The 14,671-nt window shown below is 31.3% G+C and overlaps 1 protein-coding gene and 1 long non-coding RNA gene across 2 annotated transcripts; both read left to right on the top strand.

Annotated features, from left to right (window-relative positions):
* The first annotated feature begins 581 nt into the window (after positions 1-581).
* Positions 582-1,266, top strand: LOC120578211 (uncharacterized). The gene is made up of 3 exons (XR_005644150.1): positions 582-686; positions 798-931; positions 1,017-1,266. It is a non-coding gene; the product is annotated as an uncharacterized lncRNA (long non-coding RNA).
* A 6,100-nt stretch (positions 1,267-7,366) lies between these two features.
* On the top strand, positions 7,367-8,558 carry LOC112419024 (uncharacterized). The gene is made up of 2 exons (XM_039830587.1): positions 7,367-8,089; positions 8,170-8,558. Exons 1-2 carry the CDS (start codon positions 7,739-7,741, stop codon positions 8,287-8,289), a joined length of 471 nt encoding a protein of 156 aa, XP_039686521.1. The 5' UTR covers positions 7,367-7,738; the 3' UTR covers positions 8,290-8,558.
* Positions 8,559-14,671: the final 6,113 nt, after the last annotated feature.

Raw genomic sequence — 14,671 nt, 5'->3', positions numbered from 1 at the left:
GTGAAGAATGGAAGATGATGAAGAAGTCGCTCGTGGTTTTGATAAGATAATAGACATTGATCAGAGTAAAGATGTGTGGGTCCTTGTTGTGAGGATTGTTGATCTTTGGCCAGTTATTGGCAAATACAAAAGTGAACATCTTGAAATGATCGTTAAGGATGTTGAGGTATGGTTTTCTTTTCTATCTATTTGATTCATTCAATAAGTTCATTTCAATAACACTTTACTGACTACTTACAAATTTACAACCATACAGGGTGATGTAATTCATATTACGCTCCCTAAAGAATAACTCAATAAATTTAAACCTCGACTGATTTTGAACCAAACTTATGAAATGGAGAACTTTAAGGTTAGCAACAATGACACCGTTGTCAAGGCCTGTGATCATCATTCAGACTCACTATCACAGATGCCATTGTCATTACCAAGCAAGATTTTCCAGACATCCCTATGACATCCTTCAACTTCAAGGACTTTGGTGAGGTCCTGGCTGGTAAACACAGGCGAGATTTGTTGGTTGGTGAGTATTTCACTTCAATGATACTCTTTATGTTTCAGTAGATAAGGTTTCTGATATCTGTTTTTTTTACATAAGATGTAATTGGAGCCTTTCAAGAAGTGACAAATACTAACAGGGGAAATGGGAGATTAAGATCGATTACTTTTACCCTCAAAGATGCTAGGTAAATAAATTGAATTACTCATCTATTGAATATGTTGGCTTATTTTAATTTTACATATGCAATATAGCAGTACTATTGTTCTTTACTATTGCTTCACATGTGCTTTTATAGTGGCAATATTCTTCATTGTTGCTTGTGGGATGACCATGCCAAGCTGTGTGCCGATGAATTCGACAAATTTGATGGAACTCAACCTCAACCATATGTTATACTTGTCAAACATGCAAGGGTTAAGCCGGAACAAGGTACCTACATATTTGTCAATTCGTTCAAATATTTTCATCTAAGATATTCGACCAATTGGTAACCTAAAAAGACCATTATTTGCAGCTCCTTACCCACTCTGCTTCACAAATACTTGGGATGGAACTCGAGTTATGTTCAATCCACCATTACTAGATTTTGCGCTGTTCAAAGAGAAGTATGTTTGATTTAATTATTCGTATCCCGTACATGCTCAATATTTTGTGAATCTTTACTATTGCTTGATTTATGTTTGTTTTGACTTAGGTTTAAAGATCTTCCATCAGATGCTCTTTCCTTATCTCAAATTGCTTCTCAATACAGTCAGGCCTCCCAATTTTCACAAAATACTGATATAATGTGTAACACCCCGTTTTCCCAACATAAAAATTTCATTTAAATAATCAGAGTATTCATCACAAACGGAATGTCACACTTCATTTCTTAAAACATAAATGGAATAATTAACTAATTTTCCTTCAAAATTCAATCAACATAATATTCAAAAACTTCGCATCAGAATTTATTTCAACATCTAAAATAGTCTTGGCACGAAGGCCTCATCAAAATATCTCATAAAAATCCAATTAACAACTTAATCTTGTACATTCATAAACAATACGTAAAGAATAGAAAAACATGCAACAAAGTTCTCATCATGTTACGTATCAGAGCACCTAAAGACACACGTGAGAGATAGTCCACTCACGGCAGCAATCTAACAGCAACTTAATCTCGATCACCTGCAAGTTACTCATACGAAGAGCAACATTTCCAAGCAGAATGGGTGAAATTTCACATTCAATAATAATAAGCATATAATTCATCAAAAGCATTTAACAACTTATACTTCATCAATTAATAACATTACTCTTCTTATAAAACTTCATTAATAACTCAATCAACTTCTAATCATCATTAACTTCATATTCATTACATTATACACAACGTCATACAGCAACATAAACATCACATCATAACATCATTTTATAACATCATATACTTCACATCATAAACATCATCATATAACAACATAATCACATCATAAAACAACATCATAATCAACATCATAAACACTTCATTAACGACACATGGGTGAATAACAACTTAACAACAACGACACGACTTCAACTTGACAATGCAACTTAGACATCTTACGCATCTTGAACCATCTAGACAAAAATGCAACTACGACCTCTTAATCATGCATGTGGTACCAATCAGGGCATCAAGTCCCCAACGTATTGAGTGTAGGCATCAAGCCCTTAACTTACAGAGCATCAAGCCCTACACATAATTTGTATAAATATACATTACAGGGCATCAAGCCCTCAACTTAAATGAGTATGAGTATGCATAGACTCAACGACTAATGCAACAACAACCAACAACTTCAACGACATCGACAACAACTTACAAATTTAACGACATTGACAACAACTTACAACTTTAACAACTTAACCAACATATGCAACTTAATGATTTAATAATCAATAAAGCAGAGACAACAACATACAACAACTTCACAACATAGCATCATTAATAATAACAACTTGAATGGTATAACAACATTATTTTCTATATCATACATTTTCCACATAAATATATGTAACTCAAATTATTCAACAACAACATTCACATAATATATGTATTTCAAATTATCCAACAAAGATATTTACGTCAAACCAAATTAGATCAATCACAACATAGGTTAAATACTCTTAAACACCCTAGTTGAACTCATAGTACTTCTAGTTTTGAGGTTTGGAATTATTCCCTAAGTTTTGGATTAACTTAGAAACAGTTATGCTGAATTTTCATAAAATTTCACTAAGACCTCCATTAATTATTTTCATCGTATCTCAAAAACCAAAAATCATTTTCAAGTCAAACCAAAGCCACTGGAAAGCTAACACAATTATCTACAACTTTCATGTTTACACCAAAGGCCAATTCAAAACAGAAACATGTGAAAAAGACGCAAGAACATAAAACAGAAGATGTTGTCACTGTGCAACTCTCGGGAAAAACTCATTTTTCACCCCAAAATCCCAATTTTGACTTCCCAATGCCCAAATTTGATTCCAAAACTTGCTAACCATTTCTATACATGATAAGGCACTCAAAACCATATAAAACTTGACCCAAAACATTATTTTAGAAATTTACTAATTATCAACTTAATTCATCGGATTATCTACTCTTTCTACGATCAATTTTAGTTTCAAACCCTAATTCTACAACATCAAAACCTATTAACGACTACAAGGTTAAACCTTTTTTCAGGATTACATACTTATGATTAAAGAAGGTTAGTCTCACCCTTACCTTAGATTGATCGATGAAGGACTCTACCGCTTTCTCTCCTCTGACTCTTCTCTTCTCTTGATTTTCTCCCTTTTTCTCCAAAAACAGTTTTCACGTCATCCTTATTTTCTAATTCTAACTCTCCCCTTTTATATAAATCCTTAACCTACTTATTTCTATAACAAATATAAAATATTTCTATAACAAATAACAAATATATCTCTATAACAAATATATTTCTATAACATATATATTTTTACACCAAATAAGAAATATATTTCTACACCAGATAACATATATATTTCTATACCAAATAACATAATATTTCCACACCACATAACATAATATTTCTACACCAAATAACGTAATATTTCCACACCAAATAACAAATATATTTCTACACCACATAACATATATATTATACTAATAAATATCAACATATAACATAACAAAATATCACCATCAAAATAAATCGACTAAACTATAAAAAGACATCTAAACTCAATAAAATAAATAAATAATAAAATAGGGCGTTACATAATGTCTAATGCCAAATTTCTTAGTCTTGCTGAGATTTCTAATATCAGTCAGGTACTTTTTCAGCACTATTATCTTCTGAACTATTATCCATCTTTTATTCTTTCTCACCATTATAGACTTTTGAGTACAGGAGTTATCATGTGTCACCGTTGCCGAAATCAAAAAGTTAAATACAACAAGACATGGTTGGACTTATGATGGATGCAACCAATGCACTAGAAGTGTCAAGCTCGAAGGTGATAAGTGGATGTGTTATCATAAACATAAAAATGATGAGCCATTGCCAAGGTATATTGTATTGTAATATCACAACCAATTAATGATTTATCACTGCTCATTTTCACAATGCAATGTGAATTCTAAAGACTTTTTTTAACGCACTGATCATGACTATAATCCATTGTTGTTAATCTATTAAATACAAGGTTGAAGTCACTGATGTCCATGAGGAAGAAAAAATCAGATTCATCTTCTGGGATGAGTTGTCTGCTTCCATACTCAAGATTTCTGCTGTCGAGCTGAGGAAAAAGATGGTTAGCATTTGTCAAGGGACAAACTTCCTATGAAGATATTAAAACTGTCAATAACATTTACTACGATACTTTTAGGGAAGCATGTTATGCAATGGGCTTCTTGGGGGATGATAAAGAATATATAGAAGCAATAAAGGAAATGAGTGTTTGGGCAACCGATGTTTTCATAAGAATACTATTTGTAACTCTGCTACTTACCGCGACAATGGACATGCCAGTTCATGTTTGTAATAACACGTGGAAGTAGTTAAGCGATGGTGTTCTATACGAACAAAGATGAGTGGCTAATAACAGAGGTATAATTATACTTATATCTTTTTCTATTATTGAATAATTTTATTCTCATTTTATTATATTCTAATCCTACCAGATTTGGAGCTCACTGATGATCAAATTAATAACTTAACTCTGACATTAATTGAAAAGCACATGGAGAAGAATAGAAGATCTTTAAAGGAATTTAAAGGATTTGCATACCCAACAGATTATGTCATGGAAGAGCTTGGTAACAAATTGATTTATGATGAGCTTAACTATGATGAAGATGTGTTGAAGTTTGAATTCAAAAGACTATTCAGTACTCTAACAGGTAAAGTGCAAATACATTAGTGTTATTTCGATTATTTCTAACTATCAATTCATAGCTTTAATATATATTTTATACAAATTCATATGAACAAAGAGGCATTTATCATAAAATAATGTATGTTGTTAATGGACAAAATGGTGGTGTGTTTTTCTTACATGGTTACGGAGGAACAAGCAAAACATTTATGTGGACAACTTTAGCTGCTGCATTGAGGAGTCAGGGTAAAATTGTTCTAACTGTTGCAACAAGTGGTATTGCTTCTCTTTTGTTACCTGGAGGGCGAACTGCTTACTCCAAATTCAAAATACCTGTGCCTTTATTTGAAAACTCAACATGTAACATTGATGGTAATAGCGATCTTGCAAAACTGTTAAAAGTTACAAACTTGATCATATGGGATGAGGCACCAATGGCTCATAAGTTCTGTTTTGAAGCTTCGGATAGAACTCTAAAAGACATTATGTCTGACACTGTGGACGGTGACAAAATATTTGGTGGCAAGGTCATTGTGTTTGGAGGAGACTTTAGGCAAATTTTACCAGTTGTACCAAGAGCTGACAGGTCAGACATTGTACATTCATCAATAAATTCTTCATACATTTGGGATGAATGTATTGTTCTAACACTGACTAAAAATATGCGCCTACGATCTAATGCTGGATCATCTGATGCTGATGAGTTAAAGACTTTCTCCGAATGGATACTAAAGGTTGGTGAGGGAAAGATATCTGAGGCAAATGATGGCATTGCAGATTTTGAAATACCTGATGACCTGTTAATTAAGGAGTTTGATGATCTAATTGATGCTATTATGAAAAGTACTTATCCAAACTTTTTGAATATGTACAACAATCCTGATTATCTACAGCAAAGACCTATACTTGCATCAACCATAGATGCGGTTGATACAATCAATGACTATGTTCTTTCAATTATTCCAGGTATGCACAATCCTCATTATTGATTGACTCTATGATATACATTCAAAATTACTACATATTCACTAAACTAATTCTGTTTTATTCATGAAGGAGAAGAGAAAGAATACTTCAGCTCTGATTCCATAGATAGGTCAAAGTTAACGATCAATGCCAGTCTTTTCAGTTATTCACTCCAGAATTCTTAAGTACATTAAGAACTTCAGGACTTCCAAACCATAAAATTAAACTGAAAGTTGGGACTCCTATAATGCTATTAAGAAATTTAGATCAAGTAGAGGGATTATGCAACGGTACTTGACTAATTGTTACTAGGATGGCTAATCATGTGATTGAAGCTAAGATCATTTCAGGTAAAAATGTTGGCAACCTAACATATATACCAAGAATGTCCATGTCACATTCTCAATCTCCCTGGCCTTTTTAACTTATCAGAAGACAGTTTCCTATTATTGTATCCTATGCAATGACTATAAATAAGTCACAAGGCCAAACTCTTGACAGTGTTGGTCTATATTTGCCAAGATCAGTGTTCAGTCATGGTCAATTGTACGTTACATTCTCCAAGGTCAGGACTAAAGCTGGTCTAAAAATCTTGATTCATGATCTAGAAAAAAAAACCACTTTCCAGCACCACAAATGTGGTTTACAAGGAAGTTTTTGATAACCTTTACTGAGTAAATTTATTTCCATGTTTTCATTAACTTTATTGTCAATATTAACATCAATATATATGATTGTTTGTATCATAACAAAAAATTTCATTTTAATATCATTAAGTTTTCAAATTGTAATTTTTTTTTATACACAGATTGATCTACCTGGGTACATGCTTCAATTTTGTCTGGCTACTGATAAACATGACCATAACTTGCAATTTTTAATCTTCATGGTCATTATTTTCTACATTTTTTATATAATACTCAAATTATATTTTGGCCTCTGAATTGTTAATATAAATATAATATTCATATGCTCATCTATGTTATACAAGAAGCCTATACCATGTGATCAAATATAACTCAATCAAAATTAGAATAAATACTGAATGAATTGATAAATCATATCAACTCATTAATGAGACTGGATGAATGACTTGAACAAAACCACTCTTCATTGATTTGTAAGTGTTAATCAACCACCTACTGATTCATTACTTTACTGAATACTTTTGTTTACATATGGTACACTATTTGCAGTAAAGAATGCCTAATGATGGGAACACACATCAAGTTTAGCTGCAGCTGCAGAAATGTGAAGCTGGGCATGACTTGGAAATTGTTGCTTTTTAGACTTAGCAATGAATTTGTATTTCTCATTTTATTGATATTGCTGCAAGTTATGTTAACTTTATAGCTTTCTCATGAATTGTCTTTGGTAGATTTAGCTTTTACATTTCAATAAACTATGCTTTTCAAGTTACACTCAATGAAATGGCTAATCAAGTTAAATGCATGCCACAATAAGACAAACTCATTACTATGTTCACGCGACATAAATATAAGGAATCCTGCTTGCTACATTTCAATGCACAAAATCATTTTAAATTAGTACTTTTCATAGAACAACCAAACTAAATATTATAATACTTTATTTTGCTCAAGAATTCACCAACTCAATTTGTATTGACAATAACTACATAACAACATTATTGATATAAATACTCACTGCAATCCCAAACTCTATACATCATTATAATTACTCAACATAGATTTATTTTACAATGGATGCAATAAGAAAAGTACTTGCTAAGGAGCCCATTGAAACTTTCTCTGCTATTAAGTTATCAGTACAAGTTAGCTTTATATTAATTCATCACAATTTAATTTTTTACCTGCAATTTCTTAAGACTAAATATTTTCCTAACAATTAGATCTGTTTGTTTTTCTTATATTTCTTTAGATGTATGCTGAGGTGGATCCATCATTTACTCAAAAATATTACAATCAACTCAAGGGTTCATGGTATGTTCTTAATCAAGATGACAGGGGCCACCTCTTAACTTGCACCAAAAGTTTTCTTAATCCTCTCTTGACTAACGGATGGATTGAGGTTAAGCACTTCAATGAGTTTCCTGAAGATGTAGAAGTTGTCTTTGGTTATTACGGAAACAATATGTTTGTTGTGGAAATGTTCAAGGAGGTGACTGACCATAGTGAACTCCCTAAGTGGCATAGTCGCAGCACAGTACCTCATCAAACTGCCTACTGTGACATTACACTTGATGAACATGACTTTCTCAGCTCAATGAAGGTTTTAATAAATAGTTCATGCTTCAAAGTATTAACATTAAATGTATCATATTTATTCAAATTATCTATTTTAATGTGCAGACAGTCAACGATGATTTTAGCCAAATTCTGAAACAATATCGATACCAGGTCTCATATTTTGTGGCGATAGTGGAAAAGAAGAAAACTTTGAAGTTTACTTTCTCAATGATGGAAAATTGACAACACAATTTGAAACCAAAAGGGATCATTTCTACAAAGCAAACCGATTCAAAATTGGCCAAACTATTCGCTTGAAATTGGACCTTTCCGATAATGTGAAGTGTCATGTCTACCAAGTTGCTTCAACATCTACATCTAATGCATCTGCCTAAGAACTTCTTCAATGTGTTTCATCTACTACTATGTTTAATCTTCACCATGTAGTGTGTTTAATATCACTATACTTTAATTCCTGTCAGGTTTGTTTAATTATGTTGTACTCAGTTCATCAATTCTCTATGTTCTATTGAGATTAATCTACATTTTAAGTTTTCACTTCTATATTTTCATTTCATCAAACCTTACAATTATTTAGTATATTTCTACCTTTTAATACCTGCATATCACCTCAATAGGATATAGTAGCGATAACATATTGTATGTTCTTCCTTTTTAAATATGATAAACTACGATGAAATTGATTATGATAAAACATTATTTAATTTTTTTCAATTTACAATAACTTTAAATAATACATTACTCTTATCGATACCATTTCTAATTTAAAACATAGTTACTACAAATATTTTATAACAACTCAGCGGGACAAACATACAATCTTCGTGTTGGAATTTCAAAATTAAACATTAGAAAGGACCCAACTAAAGATTGAGTCGAGCCGATAAATTCAAACCATCTTTTTCCAATGAACTTACAACTTTCATTCATGCGATCAATTTCAATTTCACATACGTATGTCTTTTGTGTTTCTTCATCTATGACATTTAAGCTATTATTCTCATTGATATTCAGTTGTTCACTAACATGTTTTGGAAAATGCTGCAAAATATATGCAAAATTATAACGATGAAATTTGTGTTTTTGAATGCGATTTTAATCAATATAAATAACTATAAAATTTTTAGCGGCATAAAAACTATATTTACCATAGCCATTGATTTCTCTGACAACTTCGAAGTCCATATTATAGGATTCATCTCTACTTGGTGTGAATAAATTTGTCAATGTCAATGTCAATGGCTTTAAATAAGAAAAAAAATACTTTAAAATATATATGTTATATGTTATAATTACTTAATTAATTTTAATTTTTTTATTCAACACTATATATATCTTTCACCTTATTAATTTATGCACATGATTGATATGACAATTCAATAACTCATATAATAGTATACTCCCTCCGGTCTCAATTGTAAGCAACTTTTTACTTTTTAGATTCATTCAATAAATGATGTACATAGTCTATAATATGGACCACATACATTGTTTATTGAATGAACCTAAAAAGTGAAAAGTTGCTTACATTTGAGACCGGAGGGAGTACTATAAATTTCTAAACTACTATGCATAATAAGCTTTGGCTTTCGAACAATCATTTATGATAGCCAACTATAACTTTGACCAAAATAGTACATTTTACATTAATGTGTTTTGTTGCTTTAACACTATTTGCTTGCATGCTTATATATTCCTTTGGAATATTATGTACAGACTTTTGACATTTCGCTTCATATACTTTTATACAAAACAAATTATATTATATTGTTTTTTATTAAACTCAATAAGGACAAACAAGATACATCGAAAATTACACGTCAAATAATATATTACATTATTTTTTTAATGTATGACTCAAATCTAAGAATAGGTTTCAACTATAAATACATCTTACACTGCCAAATCATATAACTCTTCACTACTCAATGGAATCAACTTCATCGCCAATTAGTCAAGTACCAACCAATGAAAGATCCGTAAATTGCAGCATTGCTCCTTTAATGACATCTGAGCATAATAGACCATTCTTCATAGCTGTCCGCACTGATGTAATACTACTCTTTTTCACTTCATTTTTCTGAGTTTTTATCATCACTTTAGTAACATTGTTTTATTTATTTGTATAACAGATAATTTGCGAAAAAGATCCCCTTTTTGTTGCTGAACATTACGACGAACTAATAGACATCTGGAGCTTGCAAGATGGTTATGGAAATAGTCATCAAGTTCAGTTTAACAAATGTATGCTTATGCCAATACTTACAGAAGGTTGGCACCAATTCAGATTTTTTTATCATATACCTTCAAATCCACTTATGTCTTTCACATATTTGGGTAATAGTACATTCCAAATCAAAATCTTCAATGGTTCTACACCAAAAAATGAATATCCACATATCATAAACATACTACTTCCTGTCTTAAAGATCTTACATTTGATGTAGACATGCCAGACAAAGATCCAATTAGTTCAAAATTGGTAACTCTTCTATCCTTCATTATGTTTCTAAATCAATATTTTTTTTTACTATTTTTCAAACAAAAATATACCTTATTTATTTTCTTCCATTTCAGATTCTACCAACAAACCTTGAAAATTTCCTTCAACTTATAAATCATGAGTACCTAAGATTGTGTGGCACCTCTAACACTATCATTGTTTGCAAACTGATATTCAAAAAGGAAACGATAAATCAAGGACCAACTGTCATAATTGGACGTGGATGGAAAGCCTTCTGCTTGACCAATCGAATTTATCCAGAAAGCCTTCTGAAATTTAAATGTGACTCAATCATGGCCAAAAACATCGTTTCCATTATGAAAGTATCTAGACATTATTAACTTATAATCTATCATCGATTATTATTGTAGTATTGTTCTTACCTAATTATCGCAATTTAATTTTTGTAATATCACTACCATATTATGAACATTATGCCTTTCTGTTTCACCATTGTTCTTATAATATTGTTGTGTCAATAATCATCTAATCCATGCTTTACTATTGTTCATCAATCAACTTTTTATATCAATAAATTGTTATTAGAACCTCTACAATATGCAATAACATAAGTTGGTAAAAATCTGGCCTTTTAATCTTAATCCAAATTCTAGGCCCATTTAACAACTATTATTATTAAATGGTGTGAACTGGATTTCGCTTCTTTCCCTTTCCAACGTTTCCAAAATGGCTACAAAATTATGTATTTTCCTTTCACAACATTGAACACCGACAGGTCGGTTTCAGCTAGGGACCACAATACCAAAATGGCTACAAAACAAACTATGTATTTTCTTTTCACTTTCATCCAATATCGTCTTAATATTTTCATTGATTTAAGTTTCAATCGATTTGCATGTTTATTTTTCCTGCTCAAAGTTAAAAATAAAAATTCATGTTCATTTTTCCTTTTCAATCGATTTGAATGTTCAAGATTGTCGTCATATCACTCTGTTCATGTGGTAATTAGTAATCATTTATGATTAATACTTTATAATGTGTAATATTATTACTATTTATGATACCTTCCTATTTCACTCCATATTATAAATCCTTACTTAGATTGTATACTATTACTTCAATATTTTCCCAGGTCAATTTAATTGAATACTAAGTGTACATACTTTATAAAATTATACACTATTGTTTTATTTTGCCGCGCCACACTACCCGTGTTCAGCATGGGTATCTCGACTAGTAAATAAATAAGTCATTAACGATGGATAAAAAATTCTTTTAACAGTAACTACACCTTAAAAATTATGACATTTTCTTATAAAAAGGAGCAAAACTTTTTTTAAAAAATTTCTTATCTTAATGACCGGAGAGAGTATTGTTTTCTTACCCCTTAGACTTTGATAGTACTCCCTCCGTCTTAAATTTTAAATCGTTTTGAAAAAAAAATTGTGCAAAATTTTCTTTTCAAAGTAAGAATTTTGTGCTAAAATACCAATAAAACATCAATGTGTTGGAACAAAATTGGTTTGTTTGATGTCTCTAAATATTTGATGATAACAAAGTATTAAATAACAACTTGATATGCTAATATATGTTCAAGTGTGGAGGACCATATATTAAAATTTAACAAGGTATGAACATGTATAAGAGCGTCTGAAGCACTAGAGAAGCTGGAAGACTTGGTAGAAGATCTGAAGAAAGGTCAACTAGAAGTCAACTTTTAGATCATAAGAGAAAAAACTACTGAGAAACAAGTGAAGACTCTGAGTCACCCCGACTATGAGTCATTGAGACTTTGAGGGACCCATAAGCTTAGCCAGCTTTGTCTTCTTATGGGAAGGGTCAATTTCAGCAATACAATTTGTCTTCTTCTCGATCACATGTTTAGTCAAATTCAAAAACAAAATGAAAGAAACAGATAATTCTACTTGCACTAATAGATTTCAAATGTCTATGCCAACAACATTAACCGTATAAGATAACATTCCAACGTCTATTATTTGAAGCTTCACAACAACTCTTAATACGCTTGCACCTCTCCAATATCTCTCAAATCCTTGCGAAGAATAACAATAACACTATGCTATTGTAATTGTGCTCTTACTCTCTCAAATTAAAAAACACATAGAACACTTGAGAATTTCTTACTAAGTTTATATCTTAGAAATTACAAGTTCATAGAGTCTGCTTTGTTAGTAATTGCTTACACCTCTTATTTTATATCAAGTGTAAAACAAATATTTTATTTGTAAACTTTTAGAAGTCTCTTTCATTTGTGATTGAGCATGGAAGTTTCTTGATTGTATACTTGAGCATTTGAAGTCTCTTGTTTGTGTCCTTAAGCATTTGTAATTAGTTGTGATTATAATGAAAATCTCTTGGAAGTGCAAGGGGACTGGACTACTCCTGGATTGTAAGAGGAACCAATATAATTGCTATATATATATATATATATATATATATATATATATATTTAATCCTTCCTCATCTCTCTCCTTATATATGGAGTCTTGAAAATCCATAACATCTAGGTTTTAAGCAACAAATGTTATTATAATGCACTAACCTGTTCACATGTACAATTGCTTCCCTCTTACTTGTTTGCCTAGGAATTAAACGTGTACCCACTCATGTACTAGTGATTAACTGAGTTTAGTTGCGTCCAGACTTGTTCTTACATTTTGTGTCTTGTGCTTCTTCTGTGTTATTTTGCACATTGACTGTTGTTCTCCCCATTCACATAGCCAATGACTGCACTACGACATTGATGTTTTGCTTGCAATTCTGGCCATAGAGCCTGAAGTTATCATTATCCTCCATCTCCATAACTTTCGGGCAAAAATCTTGTGTCGTAGAACTCCACAGAGAAAACTAAAACCACTAATCCCCTCGTATCTGAATGTAAATGTAAACCATTCGCCTCATAGTTTGTTGATTCACTCTTCAAGCTTCGTTGGCTTCCTCACATAAATATCAAACTTGACCCGCATATATGTTCGCCAAAACCCAATATTGTTGTTTTTATCATATTCTAGAAACCTTTTTAACACATTCCCAACCTGCTCATCAAATTTGTGTTTGATATACCCATTTAGTGTCTGATGAATTTACACCCAAATAGGAATATGATATGGCGATATGTTTGTGAAAACATATCCTTGCTTCACCTTATTTAAAACCAACATATGGTTTTGAAAGTCCCATGGACCTCTTCACTTAATTCTCTCCTTATCTACCTTGTGGTAAAACTGGAACATATAACGCTTATTCACTACCTTCTTTATTGTGACGCCACTTCTAGGCTCCCAGATTTCTCTGAGACGTTCTTTCATCGACTTCAACCTAATTGCTCATGTTGACATGAAACGACAAAGAAGACATATGTTTAGTTAGCCTACATCTTTTTGGTCGAAATCATCATCAAGAATGATGTCTTCCTCACATTATCATTGCACCATACTCAGTAAAGTAACAATAAAAACGAAAAACTATTGCCTCATTGTGATAATTCGTTAGTAGAAAAAACCTAAATTTATGAATACATGGCACTCTCCTTACAAAATAAGAGAAAAAAAAAATCATAAGTCTTACTTTGGAGGAGACAACCTTAGCAAAGCTCAGTGGTCTTACTAAATTTGTGAAATTGTAACACAAAGAAACCCTAACAGAGCTTCACGAGCATGAATCACAGTCGCTTTCCCTTGAGAATTTTAAATTTTTCTAAAATGGCACTTTAATTTTAATTGAGCACAAGGCGTTGCAATAAACTACTCCATAATTACAGAATGTTTTCTAATAAATTAATTAATTTCATTTAGCTTCACCTTAATCGAGAACTGAGAACTGTTCACACTAAAAATCAAACTCAAATTCTTTCAAACAATTCATAAAATGGAAACCTACCAACCACTTAAGGCAAATCAATTGATATCAATTGATTTTGATTTTTTTCACTTTTTGCTTTAGTCAATAAAAGATGAGTCAATTTAACCTTAAAAAAAAAAGTAGTCTAGAAAATAAACATAATTTAATTAAAAAATTATTGTATTTTATCTCAATTTATTTATATTCGATTTTTTTTTTGAAATAATCTCAATTTATACCAAATTGTTTTCATATTTTTTTTATATATATATTTTTTGA

The sequence above is a fragment of the Medicago truncatula genome, chromosome 2 (genome assembly GCF_003473485.1).
Source record: "Medicago truncatula cultivar Jemalong A17 chromosome 2, MtrunA17r5.0-ANR, whole genome shotgun sequence".
NCBI lineage: Eukaryota > Viridiplantae > Streptophyta > Magnoliopsida > Fabales > Fabaceae > Medicago > Medicago truncatula.
The sequence above is the reverse complement of the archived record's forward strand: the minus strand, read 5'-3'. Positions and strand labels throughout refer to the sequence as shown.